The 18,156-nt window shown below is 46.5% G+C and overlaps 1 protein-coding gene and 1 non-coding gene across 2 annotated transcripts in view; one reads left to right on the forward strand and one right to left on the reverse strand.

Annotated features, from left to right (window-relative positions):
- Positions 1–521: 521 nt before the first annotated feature.
- NOL9 (nucleolar protein 9) overlaps positions 522–18,156 on the reverse strand; it is a 28,443-nt gene continuing 10,808 nt past the window's right edge. Inside the window, exons 6-12 of the mRNA XM_012473650.2 lie at positions 17,427–17,524; positions 9,356–9,517; positions 8,219–8,516; positions 7,731–7,842; positions 4,569–4,746; positions 2,594–2,727; positions 522–1,971 (exon numbers count right to left, since the gene is read on the reverse strand). Coding sequence (XP_012329073.1) covers positions 1,822–1,971; positions 2,594–2,727; positions 4,569–4,746; positions 7,731–7,842; positions 8,219–8,516; positions 9,356–9,517; positions 17,427–17,524 — 1,132 coding nt within the window. The 3' untranslated portion in view covers positions 522–1,821. The remainder of the gene's footprint in view (positions 1,972–2,593; positions 2,728–4,568; positions 4,747–7,730; positions 7,843–8,218; positions 8,517–9,355; positions 9,518–17,426; positions 17,525–18,156) is intronic.
- Positions 16,443–16,550, forward strand: LOC135269532 (U6 spliceosomal RNA). The gene has a single exon (XR_010337795.1). It is a non-coding gene; the product is annotated as a U6 spliceosomal RNA (small nuclear RNA).

Raw genomic sequence — 18,156 nt, forward strand, 5'->3', positions numbered from 1 at the left:
TCTCCAGGATCTGCGAACCTCCTTCTCTAAGCCCCTACAGCTTCCTGAGCCAACTCCAGCCCCAGTATGGCCACCTGACCAACAGCTGACAGCTCCCTCTAGGGGCAATGTTTTTTTCTTTACTGACAGGGACTGAAGAAAAAGACTTGACCTTCATACAGGCCGGCATTTAAAGGTTAAAGGCAAATCTAGATTTAATGCAAATGCAATTATAGGGCACCGGTCTCATTCTTCCAGAGCCTTGCTGCGAATGACCTGCGTGAGTATCTCTGTGAAGATACGAGGAACTGGAGAAAGGCAAAAAGCTGATGGTGGTGGATTGTCTTAAAATTCTTTACAAGGCCCACAGAGTAAAACATGATGTGAACGAGCTAGATTTCAATGCAAAAAAGAAGCAACTAAGAAGCCAGAACCATGGTCTCAAAGGCATCAAAACAAACCACAGTAGCAAGGCTTCCGGTGCTTATTTTCAGCCTTCTGCTGTTGGGTCTAAGAGATGCTGAGGGGCTACCATAAAATACTATAGATAATAATAACCAAGTTTAATTGAAGAGAAGTGTTAAAACCCACACATCCTAGTAACAGTCTTACAAGGTGATTGTTCTGGGAAGATGAAATTCTGACAAAGTAGTGGTCACAATACCAGTTTGAACCTCAGCCCCAGTAAGTATCCTGCTGCCCGCAACACAACAATGTTGCGACCTGGTCCCATCACATGTTTACACAAACCACTTCCAACCTAGAGGACAGAGGGCCGGAAGCTCCACGAAGAGCATGAAGAATGACCATCTGGTCACCAGCCTCCAGCACCCCCAGAAGAAAGCTCTGAACGGCAGAGTTGTTCACAGGTGCAGATTCAGGTCCAGCCTCTCACAGTAAGCGGAGCTTTCCCAAGAGCTGGTTGGCCAGTCCTTCTTCCGAACAGCACAGTCTCCAGCTCTACCCCGTGGTTGTCTTCAGCCTCAGATCAGAAGTCAATTTGGACAAATCTTTTTAAGAGCCTCCAGAAAAGGTTTTCCAGATTTCAAAGCAATTTCCTCAGCATAAAACCACAGGATTAAAAAAAAGGAAGGGCTCTTGAGTCCAAACTTATCTATTAAACACGTTTAAATTTTTCTTTTCCTTTTCCTTTTTGAGAGATAAGGTCTTACTCTGTTGCTTAGGCTGGAGTGGTTGGTGTACTCCAACGTGAAACGCTGAGGCTCAAGTAATCCTCTGGCCTCAGCCTCCCAAAGTGCTAGGATTACAGGCGTGTGAGTGAGCCACCATGCCTGGCCCTATCTATTAAACCTTGATTGAATGTAATAGACCAAGTACAACTGCACCAAATGGACTGGGATGAAATGACCACCCCAGGGCTGTGACCATCCACACCGGCCCCCAGGCCTGCGCGTGGCGAGCCCTTGGATTCACGATGCTTGAGATCCTGCAGGCCGAGCTTCTTCCTTCCTTCTCGGTACATTGTTATGGCCCCAGTCTCCTTCTTTTTATCCTGATTCTAATAACCAGGTCCTGGAAGAACTTTCTGAGGAATCTCTGTTTTAATGGCACATAAACTGTTTCCTGCCATTTTACTCCCTCTGGAAAGCACACCAGACAACAAGCATGAGCAGCTCACAGAAGACTAGAGCAAATTCTAGCTCATGCAGCTTTAAAAGAGAAACTTAAGACTATTATACGACATGCACGAATTACACAGAAAACACTGTTGCTAATAAGGACGCCATTCATGGCCATGAAACTCCATCATGCCTCTTGTGGTCAGGCTTGAGACAAAGCTTCCTGGTAGGCAAGTTTCTTCCCTTAGTGAAAACACGAGCATCACTTCATTTTTCGGTAGAACTTGGGTCTTCGGTATGGTTTCTCTTTATGTGCCTCCTCAGGTTCTCTTGCTCCAATTTTCTCTGATGCTCCAGGAAGTTTAAAATTGTAATCCGTTGTGACATAAGGTACTATCCCTTCGACCCCACGCTGAAATGGAAACACAAAGAGAAGGCATAGAAACACCCCAGGTCCAGCCTAGAGGGGTTCACAGCACTCTCTCTCACACCCAGAATATGATAATGTCACTGTGACGCAGTCTGAGTAAGGACTTCTCACTTTTAAGGCATTTGATCCCTTCCTTCAGAGACTCCTTTAAGCAACTGGCCTGGTAACAAACGTGCCAGTGCCTCCCTTCTGTTACATTCCTCCAACACAGCAAACGGCATGAGGCTGAGTGGGGGTGGAGTGTGCATCCCTCTCAAATGAGGGACACCAGAGAATGAGAATGGTAGGAACATCCTGTCCCCAGAGCCCACTCGAAGCCCCTGGGGCTGGCTCCTTAGGAGGGCAACCCTGGGAGGGCCTCTGCTCGCTCCAACACAACCTACTTCTCTGGTAAAGTCTCCACCACGGGACTTTGGACCATGAGTGACAGTGATTCATCGTCTCAGGCCTCAGAGGCAGCCCTGACACTGCCTTGCCTCATTCAGGATCTACAACAAAGCATAGGTTTCCCAGATCACCCATTCCCATGACCCTTGACCCCACTTCAGCTCCTCACTTCCTGTGGGCCTGAGTAGGCTGGGGCCGTGCCCAGGGTAAGGCTCACCTGGCACTTAAGGACACAATGCGGAATGGCAATAGCTCCAATGAGGAGACAATTCACGGTCTTTAGCTCTTCTGGGGGCACAGGGGTGAGGATGTGGTACAGCCGCTTCTCCATGTCAATGCCTCTACAGATGCCTTCAAGACAGGGGCACAACACAGAAATCAGCCTTTCAGAAGACATCAGACCTCCCCACCACTAGAAACTGCAGAATGGCTTTGAACATAAGTCTTGATTTCAGTTCTGTTTTGTTTTGAAAATACAAAGAGCTGGCTGGGTGCAATGGCTCACGCCCGTGATCCCAGCACTTTGGGAGGCAAAGGCGGGTGGATTGCCTGAGCTCAGGACTTCGAGACCAGCCTGGGCAACACGGTGAAACCCCATCTCTACTAAAAGTAGAAAAAATTAGCTGGGCCTGGTGGTGTGCACCTATAATCCCAGCTACTCAGGAGGCTGAAAACAATAGAAAATACAAAGAGCCAAGAGATGGAGTCCTTGAAAATTCAGACTGTTTGTACCTTCCCTTTGTTCAGTTATGAGGAACCAAAATGGTCTACATGCAAAAGCCCTAATTTGGACTGGGCGCGGGGGCTACACCTGCAATCCCAGCACTTTGGGAGGCCGAGGGAGGTGGATCACCTGAGGTCAGGAGTTGGAGACCAGCCAGGCCAACGTGGTGAAACCCTATCTCTACTAAAAATATAAAAATCAGCCAGCTGTGGTGGCACGCACCTGTAATCTCAGCTCCTTGAGAGTCTGAGACACAAGAATCACTTGAACCCAAGAGGTGGAGGTTGCAGTGAGCCCAAATAGACAGAAAAAGACTTTGCTTCAAAAAAAGAAAAGTCTTAGATTGTTTTAATTAAGGTGAGTACAGGCCAGGGAGAAAAACCCACCACTAAGGAACATACAGAAAACAACCTGACCTTTCCCCATCACTGTTCCTCCTTTATGGTGTGTACTAAATGACACAAATTCCGCGGAAATGCTTTTGAGAAATACAGTGTTGTCCAAATCTGAAATGTGCATTTCAGGACTTTGCTAATTTGGGATTGCTTAGCTCCACACCCTTCCAAAACTACACATTTATTGACCTCAGGAAGCCAGGGCTGGTCAAGGAGGTGGGGACCCAATCTCGCTAGGCACTTCGAGCCCTGGTCCAGACCCGGGATCTGAGTGATGGGAAGTGCCAGGCTGTGGCACAGCTGCACCTGGGTTCAGGTCATTCCTGGCTGTGGGGATAAAGTTTTTAAGAGTGGAAGTGGAAAGTTCAGTTAAGAAACTTTTCAGCAGATGCTGGTGGCTGACTAGCAAGGTGAGAACAGGTGGAGGAAGCTGACATATTTTGAAGACAGAGGCCACCAGACCGGCTAATGGGCTGAAAGTAGCAAATGAAGACCAGGGGATGCTAAGGAGGGGCCAGGGTCTGACCTGGACGTCAGAGTGAATCTTCCAATGGACCAAGCATGAGCCTGGGGCAAGGAGGAGAGGGTACGGGCAGGAGGACCCTCAGGGCCCCAGGTCTGCATGCCAAGGAGGGTGCGGGCAGGAGGATCCTGAGGGTCCCAGGTCTGCATGCCACTGAAATACTCTGGAGATACCCACTGGTAAGGTGGTTTGGAACACAGATGCGCAGCTGTGTTGGAGGACACTGTGGAAAGGGAATGCCTAAAGATGGATTTAGGGCCCAGTAGTGACTGAGGCAGCCTAGAGGAGAAGTGTCGAGCAAGAAGAAGAGGGCCAAGCCAAGCCCAGGCCCTTGGGAAGCCTACATTTATAGGAGCTGGCAGACGAAGCAGAGAAACAGCTGCTTCCTTCCTGGCCCCAACCCCTAAAGCATGCTGTATAGACAGGTGGGGAGTTCTCTGACCTCTGCAGCTTAGACACAGCTACAAGGTCAAGACCAGTCATTTACAGTTGAGGCAGTGGATTCTTTTCAGTAGGTTTATGGACAGATATATTTTACTCTCAGACTCACCAAACCCCAAGCAGTCACAGATTGGAGTCTGGGCAAGCAGGATGGGCCCATTCGTGTATCCTCTGACGTCATCCTGGATCTTGCAAAGACCAACCCAGCTGGCATTCACAGCATACAGTATATGGGTAGGGGCGACATCAGAGTGGGTAATCCGGAGCGCAACTGCATTAAAGGGGACCTGAAAAATGAATTTGCATCTCACTCTATTCATTGCTACTTTTAATTTCTACAATTAGATTAGCCAGCTATCTAAAGCTAGGTCTGCCAAAGTGCCTACCTAAAATTATCTCTAAAGAATAAAAATGGCTGGGGGTGGTGGCTCCCACCTATAATCCCAGCACTTCGGGAGGCTGAGGTGGGTGTATCACCTGAGGTCAGGAGTTCGAGACCAGCCTGGCCAACGTGGCAAAACGCTGCCTCTACTAAAAAAGCAAAAATTAGCCAGGCATGGTGGCACGTGTCTGTAATCCCAGCTACTGAGGTAGGTGGGGCTGAGGCAGGAGGATTGCTTGAACCTGGGAGACAGAGGTTGCAGTGAGCTGAGATCATGCCACTGCCACTGCACTCCAGCCTGGCAACAGAGCAGAGACACTGTCTCCTAAAAAAAAAAAAAAAAAAAAGTAAAAACACTGGGTGAGCCGTGGTGGCTCACACCTGTAATCCCAGCAGTTTGGGAGACTGAGGTGGGCAGATCACGAGGTCAGGAGTTCGAGACCAGCCCGGCCAAGATGGTGAAATCCCATCTCTACTAGAAACACAAAAAATTAGCCAGGGATGGTGGTGTGTGCCTGTAATCCCAGCTACTTGGGAGACAAATTTTTATATTTTTAGTAGAGACGGGGTTTTGCCCTGTTGGCCAGGCTGGTCTTGAATTCCTGACCTCATGATCTGCCCACATCGGCCTCCCAAACTGCTGGGATTACAGGCATGAGCCACCACACCCGGCCTAATTTTTGTATTTTTAGTAGAGACCGGGTTTCGCCATGTTGGCCAGGCTGGTCTTGAACTCTTGACCTCAAGTGATCTACCGCCTTGGCCTCCCAAAGTAATCCCAGCTACTTGGGAGGTAGTTAGCTGAGATCATGCCACTCACCCCAGCCTGGGCAACAGAGCAAGATTTGGTCTGGAAACCATCATTCTCAGCAAACTGACACAAGAACACAAAACCAAACACCACATGTTCTCACTCATAGGAGGGTGTTGAACAAGGAGAACACATGGACACAGGGAGGGGAGCACTATACACGGGGGTCTGTTGCGAGGGAGTGGGGGGGACAGCGTGGGGGGGGAGTTGGGGAGGGATAGCATGGGGAGAAATGCCAGATATGGGTGAGGGGGAGGGAGGCAGCAAATCACACTGCCATGAATGCACCTATGCAACAACTTTGCATGTTTTTCACATGTACCCCAAAACCTAAAATGCAATAAAAAAAAAAAAAAAAAAGTCCAAATGTCTTTGCCAAAAAGTTCTAGCATAAATAAAAGAAAGGGATGGGATTTTGGAAAAAAAAAAAAAAAAAAAGAAACAAACAAAAAAAAACAACGAGTTCAAGATCAGCCTGGACAAAGTGGCAAAACCTGGTCTCTACAAAAAATACCAAAATTAGCTGGGCATGGTAGCACATGCCTGTAGTCTCAGCTACTCAGGAGGCTGAGGCTTGAACCCAGGAGGCAGAGGTTGCAGTGGGCCAAGATTCTGACACTGCACTCCAACCTGAGTGACAAGAGCAAGACTATGTCTCAAAAAAATAAATAAATAAATAAATAAATTAGCTGGACATGGTGATGCACACCTATAGTCCCAGCTACTTGGGAGGCTGAGGCAGAAGAATTGCTTGAACCCGGGAGGCACAGGTTGCAGTGAGCTGAGATCCCACCACTGCACTCCAGCCTGAGTGACAGACCAAGACTCTACATAAAAAAAAGTTAATTAAAAATAAATAAATAAAAATACAAAAAATTAGCCACGTGTGGTGGTGCATGCCTTTAGTCTCAGCTACCTGAGAGACTGAGGCACTAGAATTGAGAATCACTTGAACTCAGGAAGTGGAGGTTGCAGCGAGCCAAGATTGTGCCACTGCACTCCTACCCGGAGTGCAGGCTTCAGTCTCATCCTCAACTTTGACTACACCACTTCAGGCAAGCTGACTCCCAGTCCCTGGCCGTCTGTAAAACAGGGATAGTAACAGGACCACGGTGAGGAGTGGTGTTAACGCTGGCTTAGAACAGAGTACTGCGCAGAGTAAGTGTTTCAGAAGTGCTGCCTGCGCTAGCTTTGTTCTTCCTTCATCCTCAACCCTAACGCTATTGTGCTTTCCTCCCAACATAATTCTTAGCACCCTGGGTTCCAAGTTGCAAATACTCTGGTGTTGGAATCCACTTTTGACAATAGTAATGTGAAATACTTTCAGAGTGAGTGCTCTCTGCCCGAGCGCGGTGGCTCACACCTGTAATCCCAGCATTTTAGGAGGTCAAGGTGGGTGGATCACCTAAGCAGCCTGACCAACATGAAGAAGCCCCATCTCTACTTCTCTACTAAAAATACAAAAATTAGCTGGGCGTGGTGGTGGCGCATGCCTGTAATCCCAGCTACTCGGGAGGTTGAGGCAGGAGAATCACTTGAACCTAGGAGGCGGAGGTAACGGGGAGCTGAGATTGCCCCACTGCACTCCAGCCTGGGCAGCAAGAGCAAAACTCCATCTCAAAAAAGAAAAAAAAAAGAGCGCTCTCTGGGTGCCAGGTTCCATTGTGAACGCTTCCTGAATCCATACAATCACTCTCTGAGGTCCAGTACCACCCCTGTTCTACAGCTGAAAAGGGGAAGTGCTGGAGCAGCCACTGGGACCAGGTGGGACATTCAAACCCAGCACGGAGCAACACTCATCCTCATCACAGCGCCACGGCTAAGAGCAGTAACTGGAGCTGCACTGCCTGGGCCTGCATGCCAGCCCGGCCCCTTGTGCTGAGTCCCTCAGCCTCTCTGCATCTCAGTTTCCCCACCTGTAAAATGGGAGTAACGACAGAACCTAGATCACTGGGTTGTTCTGAGGATTACATGAGCGACGAGTTATGCCGCGGTTAGAAGAGTGAGCAGCACACAGAAAACTACAGACGTTGTGTGTTAACAAAATGAAGACAATTTCTCCTGTACGTTCAGATTACCTGATAGGGTGTCAGGCTATGTAAAGGAGTAAGTGGTTTTGGCATCGGGGGCTGCAGCTGGCTAAGGTAACTCAAGACAGACAGCTCTCGAAGAATTTTGTTATGTAATTCTCTGAAAGGCAATTCAGAACAAGGTAAGTAAGGATTTAACCCTCCATGGCCACCTCCCCACAGCTGTCAACACAGAGGCCGCATTTTCAGAGTACTGGGCTTTCTGAAGCTGCCCCAACTTGACAGACCCTGACTGGAAAAACAGGAAGGTAAAGACTCTCCTTTAAGTCAAAGCTGCTGGCAGCCAGAGGTAGGGGCCATTTCTGGTTATTTCCACTGGGAATATTAGTTCAGAAAACAACTGGTTCTTCTTTGCAAATGCACAGCTGTGACAGAGACCTGAAGATTTTAGAGGACTCAGGCCTTAAAAGGAATTAAGAACAGCAGGCCTTTTTCAACGGAAAACGTAGTTCTTCAGCCAAATGAGGTTTAGTTACCTAGTTCTTGGGGTTATTCTGAATGCAAAATCCGTATAAACGGATATCAGTTTATGTCCAGTGAACTCAACTGGAATCTCTTTTTCTTCATCAGCAAATTCCAAAGCGTCTGCAAATTCCACAAGTCTGAAACCTCGATTTCTCATCTTGGTCTTGCTTTTTGTGTACAAGCCGTCCACGTCATCTACATACTGCGGGGTAAGGTCTGGCATACATTTACTGCGGTCAGAGCTGAACTGAACCACGTGGCTGGGAGACAGCAATCGGATCAGATCAATGAGAAGCAGGAGCCCCTGGTCTGTGAGGAAGGAGACATTAGCACAGCTGACGCACTCAAGAACAGTGACACATTCGTATTACAAATGGGTGCATTTGTTCTAAGACAAAGAAACCGTCAATAAGAAGGTCTTAAAACTGGGCTTTGGGGCTGGGCGCAGTGGTTCACGCCTATAATCCCAGCACTTTGGGAGGCCGAGGCGGGTGGATCAAGAGGTCAAGAGATCGAGACCATCCTGGTCAACAAGGTGAAACCCCGAATCTACTAAAAAATACAAAAATTAGCTGGGCATGGTGGCGCACGCCTGTAGTTCCAGCTACTCGGGAGGCTGAGGCAGGAGAATTGCTTGAACCCAGGAGGCAAAGGTTGCGGTGAGCCGAGATCGTGCCATTGCACTCCAGCCTGGGTAACGAGAGCAAAACTCCGTCTCAAAAAAAACACAAAAAACAACTGGGCTTTGGCTGGGTGCAGCGGCTCATGTTTGTAATCCCAGCACTTTGGCAGGCCAAGGTGGGCGGATCACTGGAGGCCAGAAGTTACAGACCAGCCTGGCCAACATGGCAAAACCCCATTTCTACTAAAACTACAAAAATTAGCTGGGCATAGTGGCACACGCCTGTGGTTCAGCTACTTGGGAGGCTGAGGTGGGAGGATTACTGGATCCCAGAGGCGGAGCACACAGTGAGCCAAGATCACGCCACTGCACTCCAGCCTGGGTGACAGAGTGAGATCCTGTCTCAATTAAGAAAAAAAAAAAAAAAAAAAAGAACCAAAACACTGGGCTTCGACGTGGATGTCTGACAGTCAGTAGCTACTCACGCTGCCTGTCCTTCCCTTGCACAGGTGCGGATGCAGCTTACCTGAAACCCATCCCATAGTGTTGATGATGAGAGGGGACTCTCTCTTGTAAGCGCTGAACACATATTTTATTACATCAATATAATTCTCATAGTTGTTTTTACAAGAAGGTTTCCCATAATATACCATCTTCTGTGGTGTCCTCAGGTGAGTGAAAGGTGGTCCTAAGAAGACAAAGGTGAGTAATGAGATGAGTATGGTAGGATGAGTAATCAATCCTGGCTAGTTAAAAGGTGGGGAGGGTTTTATTTCAGCCATCATCACCAACAAAGAACATTAGGAAATATGAGAACATCCTACCTACAGGGACACTCCGATTCCATTTTTGGAAATCTAAGCTTTCAACTTAACACAAAGAAATGCTCACTTTCACATAAATGGCTAATGCCAATTATGTCCTACATTGGCCATTCATTCAGCGAACACACAAATCTGCTAACTGCTGGGCTTGTTCCAGTGATTTGGGACATATCTGTAAACGAAACAAACAAACGTCCCCACTCTTGCAGGGCTTCTATCCCTGTGAAAGGACAATGAATAACCACATGCCTCTTACAGGAACACAGCACTGACTCTGCCCTAGGCCTTTCATATAGAGCCCCTAATTCTCCTAACGACCCTGAGGCAGATAGTAGTATCTTCATTTTTACAGATGAGGAAATTGGGAAAGAGATTGACCTGGACAAGGTCAGTGAGCCAGTAAATAGCAAGCTGGCTTGAACCCAGAGGGCCTGGCTCCTGTGTCCACTCCTAATCATGACACATCTCTTCTGGTCAAGTACAGGGAGTTGAGCAGCTAATGAGGGCAGGCCAGCACACTCAGCAAGCCAGTGACCAGGACTATGTGTGACAGGGTCAGCAGGGAGATGGCCTGGGTCAGTGTGATTGCAGCGAGGCCATCTGTGACAGAGATTCAACTGTCAGAGTGGCCACTACGATGGGAGCTGGAATTCAGCCAGCGAGGCTCCCTTCAACGTTGGGGCCAGTAAGGGCAGGGATGTGGGGCAGCCAGCAGCAGAGGAAGTGGCCTGTATAGTCCAGAGAAGACTGAGCAAATAAATATGCAAATATAGTATAAATAATCACAGCCAGGTTTCTTATCACCACAGAAAGAACTTACAAATATGAAAGCAAAGAAGGCTAACCAGAATGACCCCTGGGGTGTTAAGCTGGAATCGGAATGAGTCGTAAACTCATGGCTTTATTTATTTTTCTTTTTTATCTTTTATTTTTTTTGAAATGGAGTCTCACTTTGTCGCCCAGGCTGGAGTACAGTAGCACAATCTCAGCTCACTGCAACCTCCCCCTCCTGAGTACAAGTGATTCTCATGCCTCAGCCTCCCAAATAGCTTGGATTACAGGTGCCCACCACCACGCCTGGCTAATTTTTGGTTCAAGCAATTGTCATGTCTCAACCTCCCAAGTAGCTGGGATTACAGGAGCACACCACCATGCTGGCTAATTTTTATACTTTTAGCAGAGACGGCATTTCACCATGTAGGCCAGGCTGGTCTTGAACTCCTGGCCTCAAGCGATCTGCCCTTTTCAGCCTCTAAAAGTGCTGGGATTACAGGCATGAGCCAACGTGCCTGGCCCATTATGACATTTTACTCCAGACTGCATATACAATGGTAGTCCCCTGAGATTAAAAAAAAAAATTATTTTAAATTATGGTGGTTATATAGTAGGTGTATATTCATGAGATTTTAATGGAGCTGAAAAATTCCTACCACCCAGTAACCTCAAGTATAACACATATAATTATGTACCATAGATCATACTTGACTGATACTAAATGACTGCTACCAGTCTATGTATTTACTATGCTACATTTTTAAACATTATTTTAGAGTGTACTCCTTCCACATATAAAAAACACTGAATTGGAAAGCAGCCTCCAGCAGGTCCTTCAGGCATTATCCAGAAGGCATCGTGATCAGATGACAGCTCCGTGCATGCTGCTGCACCTGGAGATATTCTAATGGGACAGGACGTGGTAGGGGCAGGGACTGAAACTGAGCATCTTCACCCTGTGTAGGCTAAAGTGTGTGTTTGTGTCTTAGTTTTACTTTATTTTAAGAATCCTCACCTGGATGTGTCTTAGTTTTTAAACCAAAAAGTTTTTTTAAATAACCAGTAGGTCAGGCACAGTGGCTCACGCCTGTAATCCCAGCATTTTGGGGGGCTGAGGATGGTGGATTGCTTGAGCTTGGGAGTTTGAGACCAGCCTGAGCAACACGGGGAAACCCCGTCCCTACTAAAAAATACAAAAATTAGCCGGGCATAGTGGTGCATGCCTGTCGTCCCAGCTACTCAGGAGGCAGAGTGGGCAGACTGCTCAAGCCTGGGAGTTGGAGATTGCAAGCTAAGATGGCACCACTTCACTCCAGCCTGGTGACACAGTAAGGCCCCACTCCAAAAAATATAAGAAATAAAAGATAAAATACATTAATTTTGAAATAGGAAAAAGCTTACAGAAGAGATATAAAGAAAATATTGTTGTTACAGCTACACATTGCATTCGTGATTTATGCTAAGTGTTACTACAGAACAGTAAAAAAGTTAAAAAAATGCTTGGTGGAGTGCCTCACGCCCATAATCCCAGCACTCTGGGAGGCTGAGATGAAAGGATCATGCGTGGTCAGGTGTTTGAGACCAGCCCGGGCAACCGTCTCCCTACAAAAAAATTAAAAAATAAGCAGCTGGGTGTGGTGGTGAGTGCCTGTAGTTCTAGCTACTGGGAAGGCTGAGGCGGGAGGTTAACCATCGAAGAAATAAATTTTTAAAATAGGCCTCGCACAGTGGCTCACACCTGTAATCTCAGCACTTTGGGACGCCAAGGAGGGTGGATCATCTGAGGTCAGGCGTTCGAGACCAGCCTGGCCAACATGGTGAGACCCAGTCTCTACTAAAAAAAAAAATACAAGAAATTAGCTGGGACTACAGGCACACACCACCACGCCCAGATGCTTATTTTTTAATTTTATTTTTGTACGAAGAGGGTGAGGCATGAGAATCCCTGGAACCTGTGAGTTGGAGGTTGCAGTGAGCCAAGATTGTGCCATTGCACTCCAGCATGGGCGACAGCAAGACTTTGTCTCAAAAAAAACGAAAAATGAAATTTTAAAAATAAATTTAGTATAGTCTAAGTATATAGTGTTTACAAGACTAGAGTAGGTCAAGTACGATGGCTCATACCTGTAAGCCAAGCGCTCTGGGAAGCCAAGGCAAGAGGACTGCTTGAGTCTAGGAGTTCAAGACAAGCGTGGGCAACATAGGGAGACCCCAGGCGGGTCTCGAACTCCTGACCTGGTGATCCACCCACTTCTGCCTCCCAGTGTGCTGGGATTACAGGCATGAGCCACCGCGCCTGGCCCTCTTCACTTTTTTCGAGATAGAATCTTGCTTGTTTCCCAGGCTAGAGTGCAGTGGCGCAATCTTGGCTCACTGCAACCTCTGCCTCCTGGATTCAAGCGATTCTGCTGCCTCAGCCTCCTGAGTAGCTGGGATTATAGGCACCCGACATCATGCCCAGCTAATTCTTTTATATTTTGTATCTGCCTACCTTGGCCTCCCAAAGTGCTGGGATAACAGGCGTGAGCCACCACCCTCAGCCTTTTTTCTTTGTTTTTGAAACAAGCTTCGCTCCTGTCTCCCAGGCTGGAGTGCAATGGCGAGATCTTGGAGATCTTGGCTAAGCACCTCCTGGGTTCGAGCGATTCTCCTGCCTCAGCCTCCAGAGGAGCTGGGACTGCAGACGGCTGCCATCATGACTGGCTCGTTCTTATATTTCTAGGAGAGAGGGGGTTTCCCCATGTTGGCCAGGCTGGCTCCAAACTCCAGACTTCAAGTGATCCGCCCACCTTAACCTCTCAAAGTGCTGGGATTACAGGCGTGAGCCCCTATGCCCGGCCTCCTCTTTCTTTTTTTTTTGTTGTTTGAGACGGAGTTTCACTCTTGTTGCCCAGGCTGATGTGCAATGGCGTGATCTCACCTCACCACAACCTCCACCTCCAGGGTTCAAGTGATTCTACTGCCTCAGCCTCCCAAGTAGCTGAGATTACAGCCATGCACCACCACACCAGCTAATGTTGTTTTGTTTTGTTTTGTTTTGTTTTTTGTTTTAGTAGAGACAGGGTTTCTCCATGTTGGTCAACCTGGAAACTCCCGAGCTCAGGTGATCCGCCCACCTCGGCCTCCCAACGTGTCGGGATTACAGGCGTGAGCCACCAAGGCCAGCCTCTCTTTTCAACATAGCACTGAAGGTCCAAGCAAGAGCAATTAGGGAAGACGAAGAAATAATGGCACCTTAACTGGAAATGAAAAAGTGAGATTATTTCTATTTGCTGATGACACAATCTTATATATGGAAAATCCAAAAGATTCAAGAAACTGTTACAACTGATAAAGGAATTCAGCACCAGTGCAGGATGCAAAATCAATGTTTAAAAATCATTTCACAAAGGCCGGGCGCAGTGGCTCAGGCCTGTAATCCCAGCACTTTGGGAGGCTGAGGCGGGCGGATCAGAATGTCAAGAGATCGAGGCCATCCTGGTCAACATGGTGAAACCCTGTCTCTACTAAAAAATACAAAAATTAGCTGGGCGTGGTGGCGCGTACCTGTAATCCCAGCTACTCAGGAGGCTGAGGCAGGAGAATTGCCTGAACCCAGGAGGCGGAGGTTGCGGTGAGCCGAAATCACGCCATTGCGCTCCAGCCTGGGTAACGAGCGAAACTCCACCTCAAAAAAAAAAAAAAAAATCATTTCACACTGAGAAACAGTTCTGTAAAAAAAAAAAAAAAAAAAAAAAAGCCTAAAAAAAAAGTAGCATTTACATGTAATTATCCAAAAAAGAATCAAGAAAACAATCTCATTAATTAAAACAAAGCGTCTTGAAGAAAAAATAAATAAATAAATAAAAATAGAAAAAAGAAAGCAGTCTCATTTAAAATAGCAACAACAAATAAAATACATGGTACAATAACCAAGAAGATGAAAGACTTCTATATTAAAAACTACCTTTAATTTAAAAAAAATTTTTTTTTTTTTTTGAGACGGAGTTTTGCTCTTGTTACCCAGGCTGAAGTGAAATGGTGTGATCTCGGCTCACTGCAACCTCCACCTCCTGGGTTCAGGCAATTCTCCTGCCTCAGCCTCCTGAGTAGTTGGGATTACAGGCACGCGCCACCATGCCCAGCTCATTTTTTGTATTTTTAGTAGAGATGAGGTTTCACCATGTTGACCAGGATGGTCTCGATCTCTTGACCTTGTCATCCACCCGCCTCGGCCTCCCAAAGTGCTGGGATTACAGGCGTGAACCACCGTGCCCGGCCCTTAATTTTAATTTTTTTTTAAGAGACAGAGTCTCGCTTTGTCACCCAGCTGGAATGCAGCCGTGTGATCATAGCACACTGCAGCCTCGACCTCCCAGCCTCCTGTGGTGACGCACGCCTGTAATCCCAGCTACTTGGGAGGCTGAGACAGGAGAATCACTGGAACCAAGGAAGTGGCAGTTGCAGTGAGCCGAGATTGCGCCATTGTACTCCAGCCTCAGGGACAGAGCAAGACTCCATCTCAAAAAAAAAAAAAAAAAGGCAATATTCAAGAACTGGAATAGACATTTATCCAAAGATATACAAATGGCCAATAAGCACACGTTCAACATCGTTAGTCATTTAAGGAAATATAAACCAAACCAAAATGAGACATTACTTCACACATTCTCGGATTGCTATAATCAAATTAAGCATTGGTGAGGATATGGAAAAATTAGAACTCTTGTGCATTGCTGCTGGAAAAGTAAAATGCAGCTACTGTGAAAAACAGTTTGGCAGTTCTCAAAACATTAAACACAGAACTACCAAATGACCCAGCAATTCCTCTCCTCGGTATGTATCTGAAAGAACTGAAAGCAGGATCCGGAGGAGATACTTGATACCCATGTTCATAGCAGCATTGTTCACGAAAGCCAAAATGTAGAAAGAACCCAAGTGTCCATCAACAGCTGAATGGATAAACTAAATATTATACATACCTACAATTGAGTAACATTCACCCATCAAAAGGAATTTATTTATTTGGACAGAATCTCACTCTGTCGCCCAGGCTGGAGCATAATGGTGCAATCTCAGCTCACTGCAACCTCTACCTCCCAGGTTCAAGTGATCCTCCTGCCAGCTGGACTACAGGCATGGACCACCAAGCCCCGCTAATTTTTGTATTTTTTATAGAGACTAGGTTTCACCATGCTACCCAGGTCTTGAACTCGCAGGCTCAAGCAATCTGCCCGCCTTGGCCTCCCAAAGTGCTGGGATTACAGGTGTGACCCATAGCACCTGGCCAGGAATTAAATTTTGATACATGCTACAACATGAATGGATTCAGACAATACTATGCTGAGTAAAGTAAGCCAGACAAAGGATAAGTATTGTATGACTCCACTTACATGAGAATAGTCAGATTCATAGGGACAAAAAGTGGAACAGAGGTCTCTAAGGGCTAGGAAAGAGGACAAGCCAGAGTTATTCTTCTCCTTTTTTTTTTTTTGAGACGAAGTTTTGCTCCTGTTGTCTAGGCTGGCGTGCAATGGTGCCATCTCGGCTCACCACAACCTCTGGGTTCAAGTGATTCTCCTGCCTCAGCCTCCCAGGGGAAGTTATTCTTTAATGAGTACAGTGTTCATTTTGGGATGACAAAAAAACCACACCCAACTAATTTTTAAATTTTGTGTAGAGACAGGGTCTCACCATGTTGCAAACACAACAAAAAAGTTGTGGCCAGGCACAGTGCCTCATGCCTATAATCCCAGCACTTTGGGAGTCAGAGGTGAGTGGATGACCTGAAGTCAGGAGTTCGAGACCAGCCTGGCGAACATGGTGAAAGCCTGTCTCTCCTAAAAATGTAAAAAATAGCTGGGCATTGTGATGCGTACCTTTAGTCACAGCTACTCAGGAGGCTGAGGCAGGAGAATCGCTGGAACCCAGTAGGCGGAGGCTACAGTGAGCATAGATTGTGCCACTGCACTCCAGTCTGCCTGGGCGATAGAACAAGACTCCAGCTCAAAAAAAGAAAAAAGAAAAAGCAATGTGGTACTTACTTCAGCAGCACATAAACTAAAATCTGGAATGATACAGAGAAGATTGGCAAAGGGCCTACACAAAGATGACATGCAAATTCATGAAGTGTTCTATATTATTTAAAAAAAAAAAAAGTGATGAAGAATTGTGGGTTAGGTTCTGAACCAGATAAAAGACATTAGGATAACTGGTGAATTTTGAATAAAATCTGTAGACTGGGTAACAGTATTTTTTTTTTTTTTGCTATAGAATCTCACTCTGTTGCCTAGGTTAGAGTATAGTGGCATGATCTTGGCTCACTGCAACCTCCACCTCCTGGGTTCAGATTCTCCTACCTTGGCCTCCCAAGTAGCTGGGACTATAAGCACATGCCACCAAATCCAGCTAATTTTTGTTTTTTGGGGTTTTTCTTGAGACAGAGTCTTGCTCTGTCACCCAGGCTGGAGTGCAATGGCATGATCTCGGCTCACTGCAACCTCCATCTCCCGGGTTCAAGCGATTCTCCTGCCTCAGCCTCCTGAGTAGCTGGGACTACAGGCATGTACCACTATGCCCAGGTAATTTTTGTACTTTTAGTACAGATGGGGTTTCACCATGTTGGCCAGGCTGGTCTCGAACTCCTGACCTTAGGTGATCCGCCCGCCTCGGCCTCCCAAAGTGCTGGGATTACAAGTCTGAGCCATCACATCTGGCTTGATGAACAGTATTGATTCCGTGTTCATTTCTTGGGTTAGATAGTTGTACATAAGATGTGATATTAGGGAAAGATGTGTTTCTAATTTACATAACACAATGAATAGCAGTTCCATTTCCTAAAATGGAAAAGCAGCATAGTTTGTTTTTTGGAGGTTAGAGGAGCAGTTATTTAGACCATGAGTTTGGTAGGCACATGTTCACTTTCAATATTTTATACTGTTCTATTTTCTTAGTTTACGTAAGCATCATTACATAAGAATTTTATAAAACCAAGACATTCAAGAAATACATAATACATACCCAGAACTGGTTCTGTAATATTAAGTAAAGAAATGCAACCAGGAGGGGTAAATTCTGTCTGTCCCAGATCACATTCCAAATAGTCAACGCAGGGAAGACTGCAAATTGTTCAAAAAGAAAAAAGAAAGAAAATCCTAACTAGCTTTACTCTGCAGAAAGCATAATCAGACAGTCAAGATTTCACGTGATACACAGGGATAATCCACACCACGCAGCACTTTAGAAGTGATGCCCCAAAGACGACAATCAGTGATTAAAAACAAGAGATCCCAGAACAGACCCTAAGATGGGCATGCCAAAAAATAAAAAATAAAAACAAGTCAAGAGAAAATGTGGCGCAGGCATGGTCACATTGTCCATTCATAACATGGGGACGACTTGGTCTTTCAGAGAATTTTTTCTTTTTTAAGATGGAGTCTCACTCTGTTGCCCAGGCTGAAGTGCAATGGCGTGATCTTGGCTCACTGCAACCTCCCCCTCCCCAGTTCATTCAATCCTCCTGCCTCAGCCTCTGGAGTAGGTGGGATCACAGGAGCCCACCACCATGCCTGGCTAATTTTTGTATTTTTAGTAGAGATGGGGTTTCACCATGTATGCCAGGCTGATCTTGAACTCCTGACCTCAAATGATCCACTTGCCTCAGCCTCCCAAAGTGCTGGGATTACAGGTGTGAGTCACTGCACCTGGCCTGAATTTTTTTTTTTTTTTTTTGAGACAGAGTCTTACTCTG

The sequence above is a fragment of the Aotus nancymaae genome, unplaced genomic scaffold (assembly GCF_030222135.1).
Source record: "Aotus nancymaae isolate 86718 unplaced genomic scaffold, 86718_ANA_hifiasm-v0.15.2.pri h1tg000053l, whole genome shotgun sequence".
Taxonomy (NCBI): domain Eukaryota; kingdom Metazoa; phylum Chordata; class Mammalia; order Primates; family Aotidae; genus Aotus; species Aotus nancymaae.